General features: G+C 40.6%; 1 protein-coding gene across 2 annotated transcripts in view; it reads left to right on the top strand.

Moving 5' to 3' along the window:
- galcb (galactosylceramidase b) overlaps positions 1-27,260 on the top strand; it is a 72,690-nt gene that overhangs the window by 11,267 nt on the left and 34,163 nt on the right. Inside the window, exons 6-9 of one of the 2 annotated variants that reach the window (XM_041214982.1) lie at positions 4,352-4,390; positions 21,101-21,231; positions 21,827-21,982; positions 22,603-22,727. In XM_041214982.1, coding sequence (XP_041070916.1) covers positions 4,352-4,390; positions 21,101-21,231; positions 21,827-21,982; positions 22,603-22,727 — 451 coding nt within the window. Of the gene's footprint in view, positions 1-4,351; positions 4,391-8,721; positions 8,850-21,100; positions 21,232-21,826; positions 21,983-22,602; positions 22,728-27,260 lie in introns of both variants that reach the window. The other variant, XM_041214983.1, reaches the window with a different exon arrangement.

Here is a 27,260-nt window from a genome sequence, read left to right as displayed (position 1 = left end):
CACCTTGATTTTAAAATTCTCATCCTTGTTTTCAAGTCCCTCCATTGCCTATCTCTATAATTTCCTTTAGCACCACAACCCCAAGATTTCTACACTCATCTAATCCTGACTCTTGTCTCCACCCGTTGGCCACATCTTCAGTTTCCTAACCCCGAAGCTCTGGAATGTCCTCCCTACACCTCTCTGCCTTACTACTTTACTTCCCTCCTTTAAGATACTCCTTAGAATCTACTTCTTTGGCCAAGCTTTTAGTCATATGTCCTAATAACTCCTTATGTGGCTTGGTGTCATAATTGGTTTCATAATGCTTCTGTGAATGCCTAGAGCATTTTATTACATTACAGGCTTTATATAAATGTAATTTTTGTCATTGTTTTAATTCAAAGTTCCAGTGAGCCACTTTGAAACATGAACCAGGCAGATGGATACAAGATACAGTTAAGGATCATTAAACTTAAATTTTTAGATTGGCAATAAAAACTCTTGGAGTTTATTTTTTTCAGATTCTGCAGAATATGATTGGGGGGAGGGAGGGTATAGGACACCAAAAAGCCTAGGGTAAATTCAGAAAAAAAAAACAGTGAATATCAGTTTTTATTTGGCACATCGTGAAACTAAAAGGGACATAAAAAGGCACAATTAACATTAATGACGACCTTGATTATTTACTCAGTTCATGGGCCTCCATTATCTGCTAATGGAGTTTATACTTCACATTTCATTCAAAAACTCCTTGGTAATGATATAGTCATAGGTTATATGATTAAGATAGAGAGTTGATGGAACGCAATAGTGCTGTGCATGCATATGAACTTTCAAAAGGGATTTGATAACGTACAACTTAACAAATTTGTCAGATGATAGAAGCAAATGACACTAAAGGGTCAGTGATATATTGGGTGCATAATTGATAAAGGAGGCAGTGATTAAGTGAGAACAGAAATCTTTCTGATCAAAGTGAAATGGAACCCCCCCCCTCAAGGGTATATATTAGAACCATTGCTTTTCCTCTTCTGTATAAATAATCTGCAGTTGGACATAGGAAGTACAACTTTGAAGCTTGCGGATAATATAACTACAGTGCAATACTGAGGGAGTGTTGCACTGTTGGAGGTGCCATCCTTTGGATGAGGCGTTATACCGAAGCCCTGTCTGTCCACACACTCTCAGACAGATGTAAAAGTTCCCATGGCACTATTTCGAAGAAGAGCAAGGGAATTATCCTCTGTCCTGGGTAATATTTATCCCTCCATCAACATCATAGAAAACAGAGTCTGGCCATTATCACATTTCTATTTGTGGGAGTTTACTGTGTGCAAATTGGCTGCTACATTTCTTCCATCACAAAGGCCCAGATCTTCTGGTCAGTGACAGAGTCTGATGCTGACTGCCATTTAAACTGCCCACTTACCATTTTACACTAGAGCCTTTGTACTTTGCGATACTAGCTCCAGCAAAGATGCGGGGCAAATACATTTGGGCAACCAGTTGTCGAGCATAATGCCAGCACAGCCACGCCCCCCTTCCTCATGATGAACTGAAGACACGCCCCTTAAGGTATTGTTTCAGATCATTGGCTTACGTTGTTTTAAATGGAGCTGTCAACCCCAACACTGCACAGCCGCACCCACTGACTATGTTCACCACCTCTCACCCCCAAAATTGGTGAGCAGTATCCGCGGGGGTGGCAGGAGGTGTGGAACATTGCTGGGAGATGGGGTAAACATTGCTGGGAGGGTGGTGGGTAGGTGAACATTACCAGGATGGAGGTGGTGAGGGTGAACATTGCAGGAGAGGAGCTGAACATTGTCATGTGTTCTGTTCTCTGACATTCCAGCTGATTTACTTAGAATTTTGCTGCTTTTATACCTGCTGTGAAAAACCTGAGTAAATCCATGTTAAAACCAGGGTAAGTGTAGTGAAAACAGTCCAAGTCTCCGTGGCTCTGGCCATCTGATTCCACTGTCATAGGAATCATGGCGCAATCTGGGCAGAGTAAAACCGTAAATTGGAACACTGTGGATGTGTGCCTGCCAGAACTTTCTCAGGGCCCTGAGGCGCATCAGTGATGTAAGTTGAGTTGGAGGCCTCTCCCCATATCGGAAGTTTTGGGCCATTGTGTCTACAATTCATTGGCTGTAAATCATCTGGGATGTCTGGTGGTCATTAAAGGTTCTGTATAAATGCAAGTCTTTCTTAGCAACATAGTAAACAGTGATCAGGATAGTAGCAGACTTCAGAAGGACAGGCTGGTGAAATGGACACTTAGAGCAAATACAATTTATTGCAGATAACTGTGAAGTGATGCATCTTGGGCGAAACAATCTAAATGGTACTATTTTGGGGAGCGTGGGTGCAAGAACAGAGATACCTGAGGTTGCATATTCACACATCCTTGAAGGTGACAGGGCAAGTTGATAAAGTTAAGATATTGGCTTTCTGCATCGATGCACTGAATGCAAAAATAAAGATAAAATGCCATACCTTTGTAAATCACAGGTTAAGCCTCAGTTGAAGTTTTGTGTACTGTTCTGGGTTCCGCTCCTTAGGAAAGAAGTCATGGCTTCAAATAAGGTATAGAGGAAGTTCACCAAAATGATACTAGGGATGAGGGACTTCAATTAAATGGACAGTTTGGAGAAACTGGGATTGTTCTCCTCATAGTAGAGACAGGTAAGGGAAACCTAACAGAAGTATTTAAAATTCTGAGGGATTTTGTTAGAGCTGGATGAGAGAAACTGTTTCCTTTGACAAGTGGTTCAGTAACTAGAGGTCTTGGATTTAAAATAATTGGCACAGAACTAGAGGGGAGATGAGATTTTTCACACAAGGTTGTTATAATCTGGAACGCACCATCTGAAAAGGGTGATGGAATTAGATTCCGAACAAACTTTCAAAATGCAATTGAGCTTATATTTGAAGAGAACTCATTTCAAAGTTATGGGGAAAACACTGGGATGTGGAACTAAGTTGGACAGCTCTTTCAGTCTCCTGTGCTGCACCATTCTATGAACTTTAAATGTTTCATTGCCTTCTCTTTTTACTCCCCAGTATCAACACCATTGGCTGCTCTCTATATTGAATAAACATTTAACAAATAAAAGCCTTTATTCTGTCACGGAAAACTGAAATATTAAGGAACACAGAACAATGTTTTTGCTGAACAATCCATTCTTCCACCTAGCAATATTAGACCCAGTTCCTAGTAGGGGAAGAGGTGGAATACTAAGTAATATAAATCATGGTCAATGTGGTCCCTGGACTAGTTTTGAACATCTAGAGTGGAGAGGAATTTTCTAGCTTTTTTTTCTGGCCAAAAATTGGCCTTGGTCTTATCATTTACTATTACATGGGCTGCTGGTGACTGGGGAATTGGGGAGGGGCAGCATTGTACATAAGAGTTCATAGTTGTGAAGAAGGATTGATGGACCAGCTGGCCTTTCCCTGTCTATCCTTTCCATATTGACATATGTTCAGTTTGGTCCAGCACAGGACAGTATTCCAATAAGTCAGAACCTCGGTCTGTTTTTTTTCTCTCCCTCTTTACTCCCGCACTCATTATTTGCCATAATTAACAATCAATGGAGGCTTTTTTTGGGAAAGGGGATAACGAGGGAGGGAAGGAGAAGTAATCTGCAAATCAGTGGGTTGGTAATGAAAACAAGCTTGGACCCTGAGAGTGGCATTCAAAAACCTGGGACTTAAGCATTGTTGCCAGTGTTTTTCTGTCCATATGGTACCCCCTCGAGGGCCATTGACAACAGTTATATGTATTTGAAAAGGAAAAATATAAGAGGATACTAAGAAAGGGCAGGGAAATACCTGGCTAAAGAGCTATATTTGACAGAGGAGCAATGGGTCAAATAGCTGCCTCCTGTGCTATTAATGTTGTAATTTTATATACTTTATGTTCCTTAGAACTTCATTCTACCATGTAGGGTTATAAGGCAGGGAGATTTCCTGTTGTTTTATTAGAGACTGCCCTTGCTGTTGGAAGTATCAGTGCTGCCTGCTAAGAACATCATTGAGCAAAAAATATGTTTTAAACAGTTCTCCTTGGAAGAGTCTTGACATTACACATCATATCCTATTCCTAGTAAGCTGCAGATATAACAAAGCTTCTCCTTTTTAATTCTGGAATACAAAGTATCTAGCATATTCCTTCTGGTTTACAGGATTTAGCCAATTGTACATAATCATTGATGGTTTTCGTTTTGTCTGCAATTCTTAACAAATGTTTTTTCTCCTGTTAGGAGACTTGGCACCAATTTGTTTCTAAGAACATCTTGTTATTTTGACTTTGAAAAATATTTATAGATAAAAATGAAACTTATTTGCATTTCTGTTCTAGATTTGGAATGAGAGAGCTTATAACAAAAAATACATCCAGGTACGTGTAGAAAAATTTTTAATGGAAAACTTTCATAGCTTCAGCTTCATTTTATAAGTAATATATTAGTTTTTAAAATTTAAAGTAGAATATAACTTCACAAAGCACCCAGCAACTGTGTAAGATTTGCCTATGGAGATTTTCTGGTGAGGATTTTTAAAAATTGTAGTATTTAGGCTCAGTAAGCAAAATACATAATTAATCTTATATAAATTAATAAAACTGGTTTTGAATTTGTGTGGCAAAATTGTCATTGGTGTGATAAAATTGTGACTAGAACTAGCTTCAAAACGGAAATTGGAGTGAGGTGGCAGAAGAGCTGTTGCTTTTGCTCTTTTTTCATCATTGAAATGTGTCCTTTTTTTAGAATTATTGTAGAAACACACAAGCTTGTTTCGTGAACTCAAAGCAACATGTTGAAATGTCTCATTGAACTTAATTCTTTGTTCCTAAAGTGAGGAATTTTCAATATGCTTAGAAAGACATGATGCTTTTTGAGACCTAATACAATTTGACTTAGGGTAAAATTTGAGTTTGAATAAACAGACAAAATGTGCATGCTGTCTTCATGAGAAGAAACCTTAACTTGAGTCTTCATTAGCTTTTGTACTATCTAGATATCCCATGGTTTTTTCCTTCCTTTGCCTGATTATGCATCAATGTGGCGAAAAATAAAAGTTGATATAATTTGCTAGGAATCTCAGGTGAAATATTACACTGATGTTTCCAAGAGAAAAGGCATGAATATTATAAGTAAATAACTTGTTGAATTTTCATTCATCAAAAACTCAGCGAAGATTAATGGAATAGATAAGGCAACTTATTGTTATCTTTTTTGATCCTTGCTTTCGGAATAACTAAAATTTCAGCTAAAGGCCTTGATTGAATGTACCATGTATGAATTCAAAACAAATTGGACCATTTCTGTGCCTTTAGTGGGTATGCAGTTATAAAAGTAAGTGACTTACCACATTATAGCTCTGTACTTGATTTGGAATTATGATGGAATCAGGTGCCTAATTATTTGATATTGATTTGGCTTTGTGCCATAACAAAGAAATCCTAATTTGATTTAGAATCAGTGACTATTTTTTGTGTTGCAAACATAGCACTTAGAACGCTATAATTAACTAAAGCCCTTTATTCTTGTTATTTTGTTGGCTGTGGCACCATCTTTTGAACTTGGTCATGCTTACAAATGATGATCTACGTCACAAGTAAGTTCCAAAGTTGTTGTATGGTTCATGAAATTCACTGGATAACTCTCTAATGCTGTATTACTATGCCACATTTTTCAAAGGGCGCTGGCTAAAACAGTGACCCACTGCTAATTATTTTTCCTTTGTCCAACCCTGACAATGTAACACTTCTGTGATTCTGCTCTTGAGCACTTTTGTGAATCATTCATCATGTTGGACACCTTCAAAGCATTTCACAGCTCGCTTCTAAACAAGTTACCTTCATGCAGCTTCCCATCAAAGCTATGTTCGTGGCTACTTTACCTGCTTTTAACCATTGCATGTGATGGTTCAGTCTTTGAATCTTTTCTCGTTATGCAAGGGTGCGAGGTCTCTCATACCCTTCTCTTTTTCACATGAATGGTGACGTCTGTTCATCATTTAATCCTCTCCAGGTTTTCGGGATAATATCATTCTATGTACATCAAACAATGGCTGAATTCCTACAGTTGCAGTGCTAAAACTAGCACGGAAAATGCTGGAAATACTCCACTTGTCTGGCAGCACCTGTAGAGAGAGAAACAGAGTTAACGTCTCATATTGGTGATTGTTCGTCAGAGTTCTGTTGAAACTCTTGTTTCTTGCTGAATCCCTACACCTTGATCTCGATGCTTTTTGGGGCAGTGAAAATCTTTCAAATCTTCATTGGCCATGTCTTCATGTCACCAGTATTTCATTTTTATAATTCATTCATTCACCGTATGTGTGAATCACTCGAAAGACAGCATTTATTATCCACCACTTTTTGAAGGTGAATTAGGTTTGGTGAGCTGCCTTCTTAACTTGCAGCAGCCTGTGCAGTGGAGGTACATCCGCAGTGCTGTTTGGTAGCAAGTTACAGAAATTTGACCCAGCAATGATGAAGGAACAGCAATATATTTTTAAGGCAGGAGGCTATGTGACTTGAGAGGGGAAACTTGGTTGCTGTACTGCCTTTGTCTTTCTAGGCGATAATGGGGTGCAGGTTCATAAGATACTATTGAAGAAGCCTTGGAGAATTGCTGCTTTACATATTGCAGATAGTATGCAGTGCAGCTGTCTTGCACTGGAGATGGAGGGAGTGAATGTTTCAGATGGTGGATGATCAATTGGTGTGCCAATCAATCAAACTGCTTTGCCTTGGATGGTGTCATGTCTCTTGACTGCTGCTGGAGCTACACTCATCCAGGCAAGCTCACTTTGCCTCGTAGGTGAAGGAAGGGCTTTGGGGAGTCAGGAGGTGAGTGGCTTACCACAGGAATATCCAGCTTCTGAACTGCTCTCATAGCTACAGTATTTATATGTCTGGTCCAGTTAATTTTTTAGTCAATGATGTCGATCAAGATGTTGGTGGTGGGGTTTTTTGACAATCCCATTGATTGAGGTGGTGAACTTCTCTGTTGTTGGAGATGGTTATTGCCTGGTTATTGCTCCAGGCCACCACAGATTGTTTCATTATCTGAGGAATTGCAAATGGAACTAAGCACTGTGTGATCTTTAGTAAACATCCCCACTTCTGACCATATAATGGAGGGAAGGTCATTGATGAAGCAATGGGAATGGTTGGGACTAGCACACACAGTTGCTGAACTCCTGCAGCAATGTGGGGCTGAGGTGATTAGGTGAACTGCCTTCCTTTTGTGCTAAGTATGACTCAGTCAGTGGTGCATTTTCTATCAATTCTCATTGACTTCGATTGTACTTCAGTTGTTTGATGCCATTGTCTCAAGTGCTGCCTTCATGTTGAGGGCAGTCACTCTAACCTAGTCACTGTTCCCTCAGCTCACCTTTGGAATTTAGTACTTTTGTCTATGTTTGGACCAAGGCTGTAATGAGGTCTGAAGCCAAGTCTTTTTTGGCACACTCCAAATTGAGAAAGTCGCTGGTGAGTAAGTGCCACATTATCACTCCGTCACTGACACCTTTCATCACTTTGCTGATGATGCAGAGTATACTGATGAGAGGTAATTGACCAGAGCATGCTTGAGCAATTTTCTACTTTGTTGAGTAAGTGCCAGTGTTATAGTTTTACTGGAACAGCTTGGCTGGAGGTTCGGCTAGTTCTGGAACATGTCTTCAGCATAACAGCTGGGTTGCTGTCGGGACTATTGGCCTTTATTGTAACATTGTCTAGCAACTCTCCTGGCCTTGCAATCTTCCCTAACCTCAAGCAGAGAGCCCATGTCTCCATTGTTAAAAGCTGCCCTATGCCAAACATCCCCTTTTCTTCCTCAATCACTCTTAGCTAATATAAAAATTAAGAGTGTAAAAGTCTTGAATACTGCTGTTGTATCTGTGGAAACTCTTTTAAATAAAACCTCCCTGCACTACTGCAAAATACAAGGAAAAACGTTGTCTAATAGGTCATGCTACGCTTGTCTCCGGCTTCCAGGATATCTCTATTGTAAGTGTCTTTCTCTTTCTTACTTTTTACTTTGGTTAATTATTCTCAAGTTTCCCTCATTCCTAAATTTATCATGCCAGGCTTTTCCCTTCATCCTCATCATATTGAATTAAACAATCATTGAAATTTTTTGTTGCACCTGATATCTCATTATTATAGGACTCCGTAGCTCCTATTTTTACTTCCTCCTATAATCTTCAGCCTTTTAGGGTCCCAGGTCTCACCTAATCGTTATTTCCTAATTTACCATGTGTTTTCCTCCTATATCCATGGTGGTGTCCTGTCTTGGCTCTTCATCTTGATTGCTTTACAAAAAAAAAAGCACAGTTAGCACAACATTAACTGGTCGTGGGGCTATTTTCCCATATATTTATTAAAATCTGCAGAGAATATCTCATTTGATTATATTATGCAGAAATGTTTTATTAACATTCAATACTATCTAATTACATACAAAATGTTTTCTGCTGTTGTCCCCATAAGAAGTATAGTTTTGTAACCTAATTAAATATTTTCTATGTTAAAGAATGTTAATGCAAACCACAGAACACAGCAAAAGCTCTGGGCAATGGGGAAATCATTGTCCTTTTTACCGTGAACTGGCATGCTTGTGGTTCTAACATTAACACTAACACTGTGAATTTTTAGGATGGTTGTTTGGTGTATTTTCTTATTTAGTCCAGTGATTTATGTCTTTATCTGTTACAAAGGTGCTGCGCTGGTTTCTGGATAAAGTTGGTTTAAAGAATGTTGGTATTATTGCTTCTGATGGAAATTGGGGGATCGCAAATGATATGTTAATTGATCCATATCTAAATGGTGCAGTTGAAATTATAGGGTAAGTTTTTGGGGCTGAATTGCATAAAAAATCTTAAACTCTTGCTATTATCTTTTTCGTATACCCTTTCGTCCAATTCTATATAAAACTGTGCGGGATACAAATGAAAATCTATTTTGAATTGGCTGCATCTGAGATATCTCGTTTCATTTTCAATATTGTACTATTTTTGTGAATGGGAAGGGATTAAAAAACACACCAACCTGTGAATCAAAAATTAAAAACCAGATTGAATATTAAAGGAGTGGCCTCATGGTTTCATTGTTAAATTGTGAATTTTTTTCACCTAACTCCATGGTGTACATGATGTATTGGCCTTGTATGGCTCTCTTCCAAATCAGCTAAAGTTTCTGACATGGATGTGAACCTTTTGCCTCTTTTAATGGAGCTAGATTAGTAATTGGCTAGCAACTGCAAAGGGGCATTGTCTCTCTCTCTCTGTCTCTCTGTTCATTTCAAACTGAGCCCGCATCTCCCTCCTTACTCTTGGTATAATTCACCTAGTTCTGATTTCTAATTAGTTATTGAAGCACCAAATATCCTACAAAACTTTACCATTCAGCATATATGTGCACAAGATCAGAAGCTATGCAACAAATACTTGATCATGCATGTATGCATGAATAAGTTACACTTGTGATGCAGCCTTTTGTCACCTATCTGTCACGGACAAGGGAGGAGAGATAAACTGAAACCCTTAATTCCCTTCCCTTACTGTCCACAATCAGTATGTTTTTTTGGAAAGATAGTTTTGTGTATTTCTAAGCTCCCTTTCGCGTGTAGCCAGTGTAAAGAGCCAGTAGCAGAATTTTGAGAGTTTTGATAAAGAGGATTATTTATTCTCACAACCCGAAAATCTAAATGCTATGTCATTCACACACATCACACTCAAGAATGCTGCAATTAAAGAAGGTGGTGCACTTCTACAAGTGTTAAACCAAAAGAATAGTAAACTATTCACATTTTGTCTCCTTATAGGAGAACCGTTGTTACAGGCCCGTTAAACAAAAGAGCCATTTTCCATGGGGTCAAAAAGCTGCAATCAGATATTCAGATTGTTACAGAATTCCCTTAAATAGATGAATTTTCAGCAGGTCACAAAGCCAGGCACTTGTGGTTTTTGTATCAGCAAGAAGAAATCAAATTTCTTTACAGGTGGATGTGGAGTTTTGGAATTTACTGGGAGGCTGTTTTAAGATGTATGGCCTCCAGGCCCTTAAAGGCAAAATTGGCACAGCCCTTTGCTGCAGCTACTATTTCTTTCAGTGTTCTTCTGCAGACTGCCTGGATTTTTCTGGGTCTCCAGATTAAAAACTCATTATTTCCAGCTGACTTTAGCCACATGACCAATACTTGCCCACCTGGAATGGTTGAACTGAAAGCCATTGCTATACAATGGAGATTGTTAAGGGCAGATGAGAGACAGGCAAACTATACTTATTTCTTCTAACCACCTGTTGATAAGCAAAAGGTGTTCTGAATTATTTTTATAAGCATGTGGTGGTGCATTTTCCCAAACCCTTGGTGCATGAGATCCAATTTATCAATAACCTGCAGCAAACTGACATTATTACTAACTCAGAAGGTTAGTCTATTCAAAACCCGGGGAGGAGTGTTCGCAACTTCCCACTCTACTACACACATTCACAGTAAAGTAGGGGATAGAAAAAAGAGTTTTACAACTATGGATAGTAACAGTACAAGGACCACAGAATTGGACGTTAATTCACACAATTTCCAGAAGCCAATGAAGAACTCTTTCATATAGGAGCACAAGTTCAGCTGGCTGGAGATCAGAGTTGTTGCTGATACTGCAGATAAAGTAGGTACACAGAGACTGGGTTGGTTCTGCAGGTGATGGTAGGAAATCTTCCAGCTTTGAGAAGCAGCCTGTTCTGCCTAGAGTTCTGTTTCCTGGGAGGTTGCTATTAAACTGCAAACTGCTGCTGAGGCCCACAGATATAATGTTAAAACTGTCCAGAAGGCCAGAGGCTTGCGTCATGTGACATGGCCCATTAATAGCTAATTGCAGCTTGACGATCAGTTTCTGTGCTTCTGGCCAGAATTCTTTGGTCCCTCCTTAGGAGAGAAATGAGGTGGTTATTAACATCTCTTCCAATGTTATGAGTTTTGATATCTCTCTTTTTGGGATAGTTTAGTTTAGGGAGCCAATTCGTCTACGCATCTCTGCCTTGATTGATTACAAGAGGTCTGTACAATGAGGTGAGAGATTCCATAGGTTGGGAGAGGAATTTGTTTGTTCTTGTATCTCTGATGGTAGCTCCCAGAACAAAGGGCCAGTCCTGGGGTTATGTGACTTGTAGCAGCCTTTTTTTTTGTTTTGGCAGCAAGTCCATTTTTTTTTTTATAAGTGGTAGAAGAATAAAGCTCTGGATTCCTTCTCATGTCATAGGGATCCAACAAGATAATGGATGAGTTATTCACACTTACTCAGGATGAATTGATTTCTGCCCAGCTCTCATTGTTGGGGTTCCAACCAGAGACTTGGAGTCTGGACTTGTGTTTTGGATAAATCCCAAAACAATAGCAGTGTGAATTCCACAGATTAGTATATGACCATTCCAGTGGGAGGCTCCTGCCCACTGTAATTTAATTGGGAACTTTCTGAAAGCTCCAGACAGTCCTTGTTCAAATTGCAAAGTTGGTGTCCATCATAACAGTTCAACAGTGTACATTTTAAATAAAAATCGGTTCCTGAAACTTCTAAATGAACACGGTCTATAATTAAAGTTATGAATAGGATATGTCATGCTCAGTGAAGGCATATACATAACATGTATATTGATTGTATTGAATTGACTATAGGAATTTGAGATGAGATTGAGATAGATACTGCTTTATTTGCAGCCTTTTTTTAAGTCAATTTTTTGCTGATAAACTTAAGGCGTTCAGGTGTTTTCTGGTTATTATTGTTACCATCCAAACTTTGAGAGGCGGGAAGTGGGTGGTGTGGAAATTAGAACTCATAAAGGCAACTACAGAGAAGATAATTTAAAAATATTCTTTAATTTTAACATGACTGAAGCTCAAGAAAGCAAGCAAAAGACTAAGTATGCTGTCACCTGGCAACTATTTACAGTTCAAAGAAAGCACTTTTGTAGTTCACGAAACTGACCACCGCTCAAGATTGATTCCCGACTGTAATTTCATGCTGGCTGGCCAATTAACGGCAAGCTAGCATGAACCAATAATTGGTTTTTTTGAAAAATCATCATAGCGGCAGGTACCGAATTGCGATGATGCAAATAAAACAAGTATTCATAATTCATAACATAGTTTTTTTAAAGCATAAAGTAATAAAAGGATTCAACAATAATGAACAATTCAGTATAGAAACTGCAATATGTTGCAAAATGGAGGTCTCAATTTACGGAATAAAAAAGAAAGGTCTACTGCATTCTGCATTTTGTACTTTGTCAAGTTGAGTTCGTTAAATTCTCAATCATTTGCATATTATTTGTTTTATAAAGTAGGGCATTGGGCTGTCTCATAGTCTGTTCATTCTATATCTTATTTGTGGAATGTTGACTTTATTGCAAGGGAGATGGAGTATAAATGTAGGGAAGTTTTCCTACAGCTGCACAGGGCATTGATGAGACTGCACCAGGAGCAATGTTAGAGTTTTGATATCCTTACTTAACAGAGGCACAACAGATATATATATATATATATATATATATATATATATATACATATATATACATATATATATAGATAGATATAGATATATATATAGATATAGATATATCTGAGTGCAAATACTAACAAAAGTGTCGTGAACAAAATAAAGGCCTGTATAACACTTTTGTAGACCTCACTGAGGCATTCGACAGTGAGCAGAGATGGACTTTGGAAAATCCTTGAAAACTTGGATGTCCACCCAGGTTTCTGGGCATATTGAAGCAGTTTCATGAAAATCAGTACGGACAAGTCAAGCACAACAGCAACCTCTCGAGTCCCTTCCAAATCTCTCCAATGGCATGAAGCAGAGATGTGCACCAGCCTTGACTTTATTCACTGTCTCACCATCTTCTTCAGCATGATGCTGCAGCAGGCAATGGAAGACCTTGAGGAAGGAATTAACGTACACTTCCAAACTGATGAAGATCTTTTCCACCTTTGACATCTTCACGCTCACATAAAGACACAAGAAAAACTCACCTGTGAACTTTTCACTGGCGATTGCACTCTCCTGACCCTCAGTCAGTCAGACCTGTAACATATAGCACATTTCCGAGGTAGCGCAACTCTTTGGGCTAAAAATCAGTTTAAAGAAAACTGAAGTCCTGCATCATCCTGCACCCCAAGCGTTGACATTGTGGGAACCGAACTGAATGCCATCAAGTAATTTACCTATTTGGAGTGCATCATCTCATTTGATGCCACCATAGATGAGCAAGTGGACAGTAGGCTTTCAAAAGTAAAAACGCATTTGGCAGACTCTACAAATGAGTATAGCCTCAGAACACAAACCACACACTAAGTATACACAGTCATAGTCCTCATCGCTCTTTTGCATGGTGCGGCTCATCGGCCCTGCACTGCCACCATGTACACCTTCTAAACCACTTCCATCAGAGCTGCCTCTGCAGAATCTTCAAGATCTGCTGGCAGGACCCCATCACAAGCAATGAAGTCCTGGAAACAGCCAACTTCACCAGTGTCGAGGCAATCTTCCTGCTGTGTTGGGTGGATCATGTTGCCCGGAAGGACAGCACTCATCTGTCCAAGATCGTGTTGTACAGAGAGCTGACCACTGGTAAATAGAACAGAGGAGCCCCACACAAACTATTCAAGAACTCCCTGAAGAAGTCCCCCTCTGTGTGTCACATCAGCCACCACCAGTGGGAAGTGCAAGCTGCAGATTATGACACCTGGAGATGCCACATCAGGAGTGCTACAGATGGCTTTGAGACTAAGTGAAGAGCCAGCATGAAGGAGAAGAGGAAGAGGAGGATAGATCCTATTGTCCTTAGCAATGACTGCACTTTTGCCTGCACCCTCCGTGGGAGAAACTGCCAGTCATGGATAGGCCTGATTAGCCACCTGTGGGTCTGCAACCGATGAGAAGAAAAATACAACCTTCCAAAAATCTTTGTCCACGAAAAAATGCCAAAAGACTTGAGGGATTTTCATACGTTGGAAGCAGTTCAACAAAGGTTCACTAGGCTGATTCCTGGAATGAAGGAGTTGCTTTATGAGTAAAAGTTGAGCAGATGGACCTATACCTGTTTGGAGTTTAGAAGAATGAGAGGTGATCTTATTGAGGCATATAAGATTTGGAGGGGACTTGACGGAGATGTTGAGAGCATGTTTCCTCTCGTGGGAGATTCTAGAACTGGGGCCACCGTTTGAAAATAAGGAGTCTCCCATTTAAGACTGAGATGAGAAGAAATTGCTTCTCTCAGAAGATTGTTAGTCTATGTAATTCTCTTCCCCAGAGAGCAGTGAAGGCTGGGTTATTGAATACATTCAAGGCTGAGATAGACAGATTTTTGATCATCAAGGGAGTTAGGGGTGTTGGACAGGCAGTTACATGGAGTTAAGGCCACAATCAGATCAGCCATGATCTTATCCAATGACGGAGCAGACTTGATAGGTAAAATGATCTACTGCTCCTATTTCTCATAACCTTTTAGATGGGTTATTGGGGGCATAGTACGGCCGGCCAGTGCTTGTGGGCCAGGAGAGCCACAAGTGCATCACTTTTTTCTAGCTAACCAAACTTGACTCCACTTGACTGGACTTATTGCAGCTCTGCTCTCTGGCTGCTTTCCCAGTCGATAACCAACCAAATCATAAACTTGCTGGCTGCAACCAGGAAACCTGTGGAAAACATTTAAAACTGACCTTGCCATTAATTCAGAGTGGCCTGTGAAGAATCTGTACATCAGGATTTCCTGGCTGCAAATCCTTCCATCTTACCTGACAGTTGTTATGAAGGCCATTGACCTCTTGATGGAGAGTAGTTCTACAGGTGCCAACTTGCCTAATGGCCGTTCTTTGTATGTGAACCTCAGTAATGGACATCAACAGATTATTAAACTCACTAGTATTACAGCTGATCCTTGTATCTGTTCTTGCTACCCTGTCAAATTGTGAGCATTTCCACGATGGCTAGCTTTTGATGAGGAACAATTTTCCACTCCAACGTGAAGAATGTTGAGGTCCATCACTGGCCCGGCTGAGATTGATTAAGTTAACACAGACCAAGGATTGAACCAGGAACTTTCTCATCCAAAACAAAAACAGAATTACCTGGAAAAACTCAGCAGGTCTGGCAGCATCGGCGGAGAAGAAAAGAGTCGACGTTTCGAGTCCTCATGACCCTTCGACCAAACTGAGTGAATCCAAGAAAGGGGTGAAATATAAGCTGGTTTAAGGTGTGTGTGTGTGTGGGGGGAGATAAGTGGAGGGGGTTGGTGTGGTTGTAGGGACAAACAAGCAGTGATAGAAGCAGATCATCAAAAGATGTCACAGACAACAGAACAAAGGAACACATAGGTGTTAAAGTTGGTGATATTATCTAAACGAATGTGCTAATTAAGAATGGATGGTAGGGCACTCAAGCTATAGCTCTAGTGGGGGTGGGGGGAGCATAAAATATTTAAAAATATTTAAAAATAATGGAAATAGGTGGGAAAAGAAAAATCTATATAATTTATTGGAAAATAACAAAAGGAAGGGGGAAGAAACAGAAAGGGGGTGGGGATGGAGGAGGGAGCTCAAGACCTAAAGTTAAACCTTGTCATCCATATGGCTTACCTAATTACTGGACAATGCCACTAAGTCATTATATATAACTTCAAGTTAACACATTGTGGTTATGTCACTATAACTGGTCCCATGAGATTACAGTAGCACTTCTGCCTGCATCACCTTGTTGGAAAATGTAGGATAAGAATTTTGAGTTTTATGAATGGAAATGGCTGCAAGCAGCCTTTGTTGTACAGGTTTTATTCAATATGCCAATAGCCTGGAATTTACAATTATGACAGCAAAACTGCCATCATTACTGTGTAAAAGTGACAGCCGATTTTGGTGTTCACACGTGAAAATCTGGAAGTTGCCAGTGGTGTTGTCCTGCTTCTCCACAGGGTGCGCTGTTGCAATCTTTACAAGTGCAATCGACACACAATCACTGAAGTTTACCTGAACTTAATCACTGTACACATGTTTCTCATTGTAAAAATTATTGAAAATGTTAAACCTCATTGAGCTAATTGTGTTTTTAAAGGTGAATTTGGTCATAATTAATGCTATACAATCTTTCTGGCCCTGAACAACTAGTTTTACAATCGTGAAGAATTATTCAGTCATAATATTTAAAAGTTCCATTATTTTTAAGTTTTTTTCATATTGCAGCTTCTATCTTAATGCCTAATCTATGTCCCAATAATTTAATTTTGCTTCCTGTAAAATGATTAAAAACTAAATTATAATCTCTGCTTTTTACCTCTTGGTTTGCTGTTAGTGAGAATTCTTCATTCTGATTGGCTGATCAGTCTGTTTGATAAATTCATTCTTGCTGGATGCCACAGATCTCCTATAGATGGTGTCAGTTTCAAAGTCACGCTGGATGTGAAATTTAACACTCTAGAACCCGCTAAATCTTTGTGGGCAACTTTTTTGAGGTCGGCGGAATGCGCTGTACCACAGACTACAAAATCCGAGTTAAACATTCTGGATTAATATTCTCAAATGAGAGTAGTTGTGGTTTCTGCCAACTTTTTTTATCCTTTGATAGGATGTCGGCTTCGCTGGCAAGACCAGCATTTGTTGCCAATTCCTAATTGCCTTTGGAGTGAACAGCTTACTAGGCCATTTCAGAGGGCAGTTAAGAGTCAACCACGTCACTGAGTCCAAAGTTACTTGTAGGCCAGACCAGGTGAGGACAGCAGATTACCTTCCCTAAAGGCCTTTAGTGAACCAGATAGGTTTTTATGACAATCGATGATCATTTCATGGTCACTGTTACTGAAATTAGCTTTCAATTCCAGATTTTATTAAATAAATTTAAATTCCACCAATTTGAACCCTTGTCCCCAGAACAGTAGCCTGGGGGTCTCTGGATTACTAGTCCAGTGACATTACTACGCCACCATCTCCCTTGCATGTAACAAGATAGTTGAAACTTTGTGACCTGCAGTTTAAAAAAACTATAGATTTAGGCCTATGTTATGAAGCTTTTAGATTTCTCTACTTAGCAATTTTTTTAAAGTAAAATGTATTTTTTAATCATTTGGTAGTACAGAATTTGAGCATTGCTTGAAAAAAAGATTTTTTTTGTCAAAGCTTTTTCTTTTGCTTTCATCAGGACAATTCGCAAGAAAATACCAATGTCAGGGGAAATAACATAGTGTATGAGAAGAGAGTGCTGATTGGTTGGCAAGTGGAATCTGATTAGTAGAGGCATTGCCCTGGAGAATGCACCAGTTGATTAGGACCAACAGTTAACTGCCGAGCATTGTTTGGAAATTTAAACCAGGCAGCTTGACTCTGGTCAAGACATTGTCCTGGAGAATTAATCAGTGAATGGCCGTCACTTATTTTGTTTAGCTGAAACAGGCACAATGTGTGTACATGTTCTTTCTGTCTGCAAAGAACAGGGCCCTGTGTATTAATATGTGATGTGAGACAAATGTGATGTGAGAAAAACTTGTTCACACAGCAAGCGGTTCAAGTCTGAAATGCACTGCATGGAAGTGTGGTGGAGGCAGGTTCAATCAAGGCATTCAAGAGGGCATTAGATGATTGTTTCTAATCAAATCATGTGCAAAGGTGTGGGGAAAAGGCAGGAGAATGGCACTAAGTCATAATGCTCATTTAGTGAGCCGGTGTAGACACAATGGGCTGAATGGCCTCCTCCAACACCGTAACAATTCTGTGACGTAGCTTCCAGTAAATGCAAATGCACCAGACAGCAAGCCCAACTGACAATGTTAAATTGGTTGTCAGCATAATTCTTAGCACACTGAGGGTTATTTAGTAAATGTTGTCCAATTGTGGAATCACATCTGATGTTGGACACAATTTGAGTTTTGCAAGCACAGGCTGGTTGGATATGGTCCATACCTTGCCCATTGCGAACAGCAGAAGAAACATGCTGTTTGATATGATCCGCCAGCCTTTGGAAGGTATGGCATGCCTAGCATCACACTGGCACTGAAATTTATACACCACATGACTCATTTGTGTGATAGGCAGAATGCCTTTTTGGCTTGATGGCAGCATCCTGTTAATGGCGACCACCACTCATGTTGCTACTGCATAGTATCAGTGTGAAACTGCTAGCTTCACCTGTTGCTCAAATTTTTGTGATACCTTCCCCTTCCAGGATAATCTGAGATAGACTGGGCACTTTTCAGAGACAAAAGTGATGGTCCTGGGCCCATTCATGACATTGCACGATATACAGTGCGAAATGATCTGATCAGGGTAGCCATTATCCCGCAGGATGTCTTTGCATCCCATTTCAACATCAAGTTTGCAAGGTGAGCAAATGGCTGGGCACTACTTACAAGGTTGCCAATCTTATAGCACGTGGAACTTTATAAATCCCAATGCATGTATTGACCAGTGAAGGTAGGCTTGCGGTAGACGGTGGTAGAGAATCCTCTGGCAGAATTCTCAACTGCTACATCAAGGAAAAGGAGTTCATTTGACTGTTCCATTTCATAGTTGAATTTGAGCAGAGGATGGAATGCATTAAGACATGCAAGGAAATTATTACATGCAGCTGCGGATTTAAATATAGCAAACGTATCGTCCACAGATCGGAAATATGCAAGGGCTAAGAGGTTGGGTGTCATTCCATCAAAGACATGTTTCTCATGGAACCCAATAAAGACGTTTGCGAGTGCTGGGCCTAGAGGGGATTCCATGACAACACCATCTTATTTGAACCTACATGTGGTCATTTAAGCTGTACTCAACTGCATGAGTTGCCGACTTCATAAGCTCAATGAATATTGTTTATGGTGCAGTCATCTATTGAAGCAATATAGCAGCATAAACAGTTCCATAACAAACACATAACAGGTAACAAATCTCTGACTGTGTACTGTCAGAATGCAAGGAATTTGTTCTTGCACATGGTTTCAATTTTGGTGTACATTCACCCCAAATCAAAAGGGAAAAGGTATTTGCTGAGTTGGAACTCCTGTACTCCCAACTATCCTGCCACAAACCAGGGTCCACTGAAGACACTGAATCCTTGAAAGGGTGCATAGCTGATCTAGTGCGCACATGTTGTGGGATTCTGAATGACTTGTCATTTTCACATGCATTGCGAATGTTTTAAAGCGTTGCAAGGCCTTAAGACCAACCCAGATATACACATCAGTAAACCTGACAAAGGGACGGGAATGGTCATCCTTAACAAGAGTGACTATATCAACAAAATGCACACCATTCTTAATGACTGGTCCAAATTCATATCCATTGGAACTGCCGCTCAACATGACATGCAGGTTTCCTTTTCATTTCTAAATTATTTCAGTTATTAATACCAAGGCCAAGAATTGCCATTAATGTTTCCTCCCTTGTTTTTGGCCTGTGTGCTGCCTTGTATCATGCCAAGAGTGACAGGACTATCTTTAAGGTTTCTTTCAGCACAGAATTTGGGGAAAATGGCTTGCATCTCTAGCTCTGACCTGCTCCCCTTTTGCATATAAAAGTCAATTCTTCAAATTCACACTTAAATGGAGGGCAGATAGGACTACAACAGTGCAACATCGATTCACTAACTTTTGCCCCCATCAAGTGACTTAGCCAATAGTTTTACAGTAAAGTTCAGTTCAAGATCCGCATATGCCATGTACTACTAAACCTCATCGCTCCGTTCACGTTAAGGTTTATTTTTTAACACTGAATATTTTCAGTAAAAGCTTGCCAGGGTACTGCACTTAGAATTATTCTTCAGTAACTGAACACTTTTGACTTAGCAAGCAACTTTGAGAAGTAAGTTGCTCCTTTTCGTGATCCAGTTCCTACTGTTGTGACAAAAGTTGACAGAGTTGTAAAATGTGAACTCTCAAATTCAGCTTAACAATTTGAGGCCTTTGTTCAACATCAGCTAAGTTTATAACTTTCAATTTTCTATAATTGATTTAGTCAATTGCACTACAGAACGTGAGTATTGCTAAAAAGAGAAGAGACATATTGTCGAAGCTTTTTATCTTGCACTCATCAGGACAGATGCAAGAATGCCACACTTCAAAGGGAACAACAGTTTATACTACATGAGAAAAGGGGTGCTAATTGTTTGGCAAGTTGGTTTATGATTGTTCAAGACGTTGCCACTGTGAATGCACCAGGGAGCTATTGGTCCCATTCTTTTTTGTTCATAGAAGATGCAGTGACCAGACATATTCCTTTGTCCTGTACAGGACAGGTCCCGGTATATGAATATATGTACCTCCTAGCAAGCATAATAAAAAAGTGAGCTACATTATGAACCCGGCTGATAATCTCAGGATTGCTTGTGTGCTAAAAATGATACTAACAACAAATTCAAGACAGTCATGCTTTCAATGTAGCTCAGTTACACTTGCTAGAAGCTGCATATGCTCTCCTCTGGAGGCAAAATGAATATGTCCAGATATTGCTCCTTTTTTTTTGAATAATCAAAAGCATAGGGAACAATAGCCATGCCAATGCCATTTGCCATGCCGATGTCTGGAGCTGACTTGCCAACTAATCTGCACCCCTTTTCTCATGCAGTATAAATTGTTGTTCCCTTTTAAATTTGGCATTCTTGTGTCTTCCCTGATGATTGCAAAACTAAAGCTTTGACAGCACGTCTCTTTTTTTCAGCTATAATTAATCTGTTGTCTCTGCTGATGTGTTCTGTATGCTGCAGTATGAAAACATGCCTGTCCTCAGGCTGTTTGTAATGTTTCACTTATGCACCAGCTTGCAGTTTTGCTTGAAATTAGAAGGGTGAAAGCAAGTTATCTGTGCAGGGAATTACACAGGGATTGTAATCAATTTGAAGAAGAACATTGCACTTTCAACCTACTTTTATTGTTATTTAAAAAGTCACATCTTTCAAACATTTCTGAAAGATGGATGCTGCTATATATGACAGTCTATTATCTACAGACACTTCCTAATTGTAGTTTCTGCCTTAGAAACTTGTTTTCTTCACTCTTAACTTTAACGGCATTACACCAGGATAACTAAAATGCTAACATTTCCTATGACTTTCTCTGTCTTTTTCTGCCAAGCTGCTGAGATACACCATGGACAAAATGGGTCTAGAGCAGGTGAAAATCATAGCCAGCGATAATCTTTGGGAACCAATATCTTGGTCTGTGCTTCAGGATACTGAACTATATGATGTGGTCGACATTATAGGGTAGGCATTTCTCACAAGGCGTTAAAAATTATTAGGTTTACAATGTTAGTGCAAGACTTCTAGAAGAAAATTACAGTCAGGCCTTTTGTGCTTGTATGGTCCTTGAATTGATATTGGAATTTGAAATATGACATTTGAATTATCCCACATTTGTTCAGCTGTGGAGGCATCTGCTGTCCAACTATACATCCTCCTGGCTGGGTTATACGTGTCAGTCAACACCTGAAGTGGGAAGAAATGGAAAACAGGATAAGTGAGCAGGTCAATGTTTTTGTCTTTAATGTGGTAAATCCAATCCAAATTATATGTTGACCATACATATTTAATTCTCCTATATAGGATACTGACTTGCTTAAGTTTGAGACTAACCTCTTATGGTTTTACAAGAGTTTTCATGTTTTGCTGTTAATGTTTAGCCCTCAAGTTGCAATTGATGGGATTGGACATGATTTTCATAGCACACTACCATTGTCATTTAGTTTTTAAAATAGTTTGTGTTTCCCAACTTCATAAAATAATTTAGAAGACTTACTGGATGAATAATGAAATACAAACTTTTTGGGTTTATCGTGAATGTTTCTTTTTATATCTTAAGAGCCCATTATCCTGGAACATTTTCAAGCCCTAATGCTAAGAAGACTCGGAAGAAGCTATGGTCATCTGAAGACTACAGTACTGTTAACGATAATGTTGGAGGAGGCTGCTGGGCTCGTATACTTAACCAGAATTACATCAATGGCAATATTACTTCGTAAGTACTAAGTATGATATAGTTAATAGAAATCTAAACATACATCCCTGTGCAGTATTCTAAAACAAACTTAGTTCTTGGGATCTGAAAGATCTTGAACTATTGCAATTCTTGGGATGATGGTGCTCCCACAATGCTGTTCTGTAGGGAGTTTGACCCAATGACAATGACAGAATGGCAATATATGTCCAGATCAGGATGGTATGTCATTTGGAGAGGAACGTGAAACTGATGTGTTCCCATGACATTCGCTCTCCTGTCCCTATCAGTAGCACAAGTTGCAAGGAGAGAGGTGCTATAGAAGTAATCTTGATGAGTTGCTGCAGTGCATGCCATAGTTCATATAAATTTCTGTCAGTCTGTACCAGTTTTGGAGAAGGGGGTACTGCATACATTAGCAGGGACACCAAATAAGCAAACTGCTTTTTGCATATTCTTAAACTGCCTGAGCTTTGCAGTTTTCATCTCTAATACCTGCTATACAACCTATGATGTTGCCTATATGCAGACTAAAAGAGGTGGCAATATCTCATAAGGTTAAAATTTAATCAGTGTTCATTGTGGTGGTAAATTTTACTCTTGTAAATTCATTCTCCATTGCATTACTTTTCCACTGCTAGTACTATCTCATGGAACTTGGTGGCAAGTTACTATAAAGATCTACCATTTGGTCAGGATGGACTGATGACAGCAGATGAACCATGGAGTGGACATTATGAAGTTCAGTCACCTATTTGGATTACAGGTAAATAAATATTCATTAAAATTCAAACTTCATGTGCTCCAAAAATTGTACACCCTGCATGTTCCACTAATCGCAGAATTGTTCCAGCACAGAAAGGGGCCATTCGGCCTATCGAGTCTGTGCCAGCTCTCTGTAGGATCAATTTACCTGGTGCCGTAGAACCACAGAAAATTTATGGTGCGAAAAGAGGCTGTGTCTGGGCTGGCACACATATCTGTGCCTGCGCTGGCACACATATCTGTGCCACTCATTACCTTCTCCCCATAACTGAATTAACATATATCAGTACACTTAGTTATAAATTTTCTGCATATTCTGAAGAAACATATTTCCTAAGTCTTCAATTCTCTTTTTAGTAAGCCGCATTTGCCAATTTGTGAAGTTGGTGCTAATGCTGTCAATTCTTGTTCCTTGCTTAGATCTAAAGGCATCAGTTGGTGATTATTAGCTGGTTAAACATGTTTTATCATGTAACTTGTTTTGGAAAAACCATTTTGTCACAGGGAAATTGTAAATGAGATGTTAAAAGCTACGTTTCTTCAGATTTAACTCATATGAGCAAGTTATGTTAATTATACTGTTAGAACTTTGTCATCAAACGTCAAGATAACTGACATTAAACAAATATTTATACATCTCACTGAGAGTTCCCAGTGGCGCTTGGAAGCTGCAACAATAATGGAGCAGTTATACATGTGCCATAGGTCCTCAGTACACCAAATAATGCCATTGCAGGCAGGGTAGGTGGTCTGACAAACAACAAGCTTTAATCATACCTAGTCATCAACTATGTAGCATTTACAGCAGAGAAACAAGCCATTTGGCCCGACAGGCCGGTGTTTATGCTCTACACAAGCTTCCTTCTACCCTTTTCATCTAACTCGAGTAACATATTTTCTTCTTTGTGCTTACTTAACTAGCCCAAAATGTCAATGTCATAACAAGTCTGACTGTATATTTTGAATGTGTCTCTGTGTCTGTGTGCATTATTTTGACATGGGGTGGAATCATCCCATATTTGCACAAAATGCGATAGTAGGCAGGAAAAAGGACATTTTACCCGCCGGCTGCAATGATGGGTTTTCATGCCTTACGGTCCCATTCCTAGTGTATCCCGCCCCATTGATAAGCATTCCAGGGAAACGCGCCAGATCGCTGCCCTCTGATTCACACCAAGAAGTAGCGGCAGGGTTAGGAAGGCTAAGAAAATGTCGTTGCACAGCCTGGGCACAAGTGTTAATCACTTGTGCTTAATGTTCACTATTGCAAATAAACTCCCAAGAATGTTTCCTTGTCTATAGCTCCTTGTTGTGAAGAGCAGCGTTCATGTCCCTCATATGTGAAACCTTGGTTCCTGCACAAGATAAAGGCAGGTGACTCAGTCCACGGCCTATAAACTTATAAAATAGGAGCAGAAGTAGGCCATTCGGCCTGTCAAGCCTGCTCTGCCATTAAATATGATCATGGCTGATCTGTTTGTATTACTAATTCTACATTCCCATCTACACCCGATAACCTTTTGATTTCCTTGCCTAACAAGAATCTATCTGCCTCCGTCGTAAAGATATTCAATGACTCCCCCTCCACTGCCTTCTGAGGCAGAGTTCTAAAGTCACACAACCCTCAGAGAAAAAAAATTCTCCTCATCTCTGTCCTAAAAGGGCACCTCCTTATTTCAAAGCAGTGCCCCCTAGTTCTGGACTCGCCCACAAGAGGAAACATCATCCCCACGTCCAACTTGTCAAGACCGTTCAGGATCTCATATCAATCAAGTCACCCCTCACTCTTCTAAATTCCAAGCCCAGTCTGTCTAACCTTTCCTCATATGACAACCTACTCATTCCAGGTATCAATCTAGTAAACCTCCTCAACTGCTTCTAATGCATTAACATCCTTTGTTAAATAAGGAGACCTAAACTGCATATGATATTCGAGATGTGGCCTCACCAATGCACTCTTCTCTGTGCCATGCGTAACCTTCAGACCAAAGTGATGGTGTGGCTTCACACCCACTGGATACATTAGTGATGTCTGCACCTCAATGGTGCTTGTCATTGCTCAGAATGTCGTGGGCAGGCGTCAGAGTTTTGTCATTCTCTTTGTGCTCTCAGCACCTTTTGAGGTGGGACTGGCCCCACAACTCTTCAGCATCTGTGACCGGTGACGCTGTGCTCCAAGGAGTCAGGTGCTAAAGGCAGATAAAAGGATTAGGTTCATTTAACGTTACACGGCTACATCTCCATGATATGACCCTGATGACAGAGCGCAAGCGAGCTGCCCTCAGCCAGACAGGAGTCAGACGTTCACAGAGGCAGTGTGAAGATCTGTGGAATATTCTCACTGCATGTCTTCATCATCTTCCTGGAATCTAGTGACTATTAAGGTCCTTCGCTGCATCTCCATGAAATGAGCCTGAGCACAGCAGGTAAGTACGCTGCCATCAGCCAGACTGGAGCCAAACGTTCTTGATGCAAGGTGAGGATGTCAGGACTGTCCTCACTGCATCTTGTCATCATCTTGTGGCTTCCCAAGCATATCTGCCTCGTCTGGCCAGTGCGATGGCCTCATCGCCAGCATCCTTGCCTTCCAGAATCTCCTCATCGTCATCCTCTTCAACATACTCCTCATCGGAGGATACGTGTAGCTCCTCCATCTCCCCAGCAAGGTCCTCCCCCACCCCCTGCGTTGCAGCTCCAGGCTGTGGAACACACAGCAAGCGATGATGATGCGCAACACCTTCTAAGACTATATTGCAATGCTCCACCCAACCTGTCGAGGCAATGGAACCTCATTTTTAATGGCCAGTGTGTAGTGCACTCATTGGCTGTCCGAAACCCCACCCACTTCTGGCGCACTCCACTTGACCAATTGGCAGCAGCTTCGGCCACTAGACTTCATTCTGTGCTCTCAGCTCAGCTGCAGCCATTCTCCTAACCCACACTGCAAGGCTGTGCTTTTAGCTTGAACCATAATGGATACTGTTCCAAGGCTTAATAAAGACATTGCAAGGGGCTGTGAGCATCTCCACCAGTGACTGTGCCATGGCCACCTTCCGCAAGGGGATTCTGCAACTTGCCCAGTTGGCCAATTGCTCTGCTGCCCCCTAAAACGCACATTAATTTGCAGTCTGTGCCCGATGGGTAAAAAGTTCTGGAGCATTGGTAGCATTTTCATGCTTTTGTGTTGCTTGAGTGGGCACTAAAGCTTCAGAGTCCCGACTCCAAGCAGGTCAATGGAGCTGCAGCTGAACAGTCTTGGCAGCGGAAGAATATTCACTTTTGACAGTCTTTTCTAAGTGTGTGGCCGCTTCCCTTACACCCCCACCCTCCCCCGGCATGTGCTTGTGTACTTTCTTCAGTCTGTGCCGCTTTGCCCTCCTGCCACCAGGCCTAACCTGCACTAGAGCCCTTGCCCCGAAACCACACAAAGCCAGTCGGGAAAAACCGACTTGCCTGTGTCCCCCACGGAAGCATGGTGCCTTTTCCTTGATGTCCTACGGGCAATGCTTGCGGGCATGGCACAAGGTTTTGTGTACTCGCTTCCGATTTCCCCTCAAGGTTCAGGTCGTCAAGTGCTTTTTAAAGGCAGTAGTGAAGCACACCGTTCTGAAGTCACACCAACATGGATGGTAAATTTGACGTGGGGGGATGATTCCGGCAAGCAGGGCTTCTAATTAGATGCAAATGTATTAAAATGTTGTTCCCAACATGCAGCAGCGGGAAATGCGGGCTGCCTTTGACAGGTGGAGCAGATGAATGCAAACTGGTTTCATGATGGTGTAAAACCGATATTTGGCTTTCGCACCATATTGCTTACCCCACCATAACACCTGACACCAAAGGGGCCAGAAAATTCCAGCCATGTGTATGAAAGATTAGTTCAAAAATTAGCACAGGCTGCCAATGTGCCTGAATTTACAAATTGAAGCTAATTTTTTGTAAATGTTTCTATTGTTTGCAATTTTTTAAATTCATTCATGGATGTGGGCTTCACTGGCTAGGCCAGCATTTATTACCCATCCCTAGTTGCCATTGAGAAGGCGGTGATGAGCTGCCTTCTTGAACTGCTCCAGGTGTAGGTACATGCACAGTGCTGTTAGGAACGGAGTTCCAGCATTTTGACCCAGCGACAGTGACCCAGCAATGTGCCTGATGCACTGTCCCTGATCTGAAGCTAAATACAAAGTCTCATAGTAAAAATTGTTCAAAATACAGAGTAAGGCCGTCAGCACCTGAAAAAAAGTAAAATTAATGTTTTAGGATGAGACGCCAGTCAGAAAGACACCTGGGAGATAAAATTCAGCCCTTAAAGTAATTATAAGCCTCGCAGGCGGGCGCGCGACTGATCCAATCGGGCATAAAATAGCACGATATTTCGGTTGACGTGCGCGCGCAATAGTCGGAATCACGCCCACCAACAATTAAGAGGGCAATTAAGCCCATTATTGGCATAATTGGCTCTGATTCTTCATTGCCCATCCAATCTTACGGTTGGCAGACAGACGAATTAGCCAGGCAGCCTTTGCATTTTTCA

The sequence above is a fragment of the Carcharodon carcharias genome, chromosome 20, assembly GCF_017639515.1.
Source record: "Carcharodon carcharias isolate sCarCar2 chromosome 20, sCarCar2.pri, whole genome shotgun sequence".
Lineage (NCBI taxonomy): Eukaryota > Metazoa > Chordata > Chondrichthyes > Lamniformes > Lamnidae > Carcharodon > Carcharodon carcharias.
Note: the sequence above shows the minus strand (reverse complement) of the source record. Positions and strands in the feature narration are given on the sequence as shown.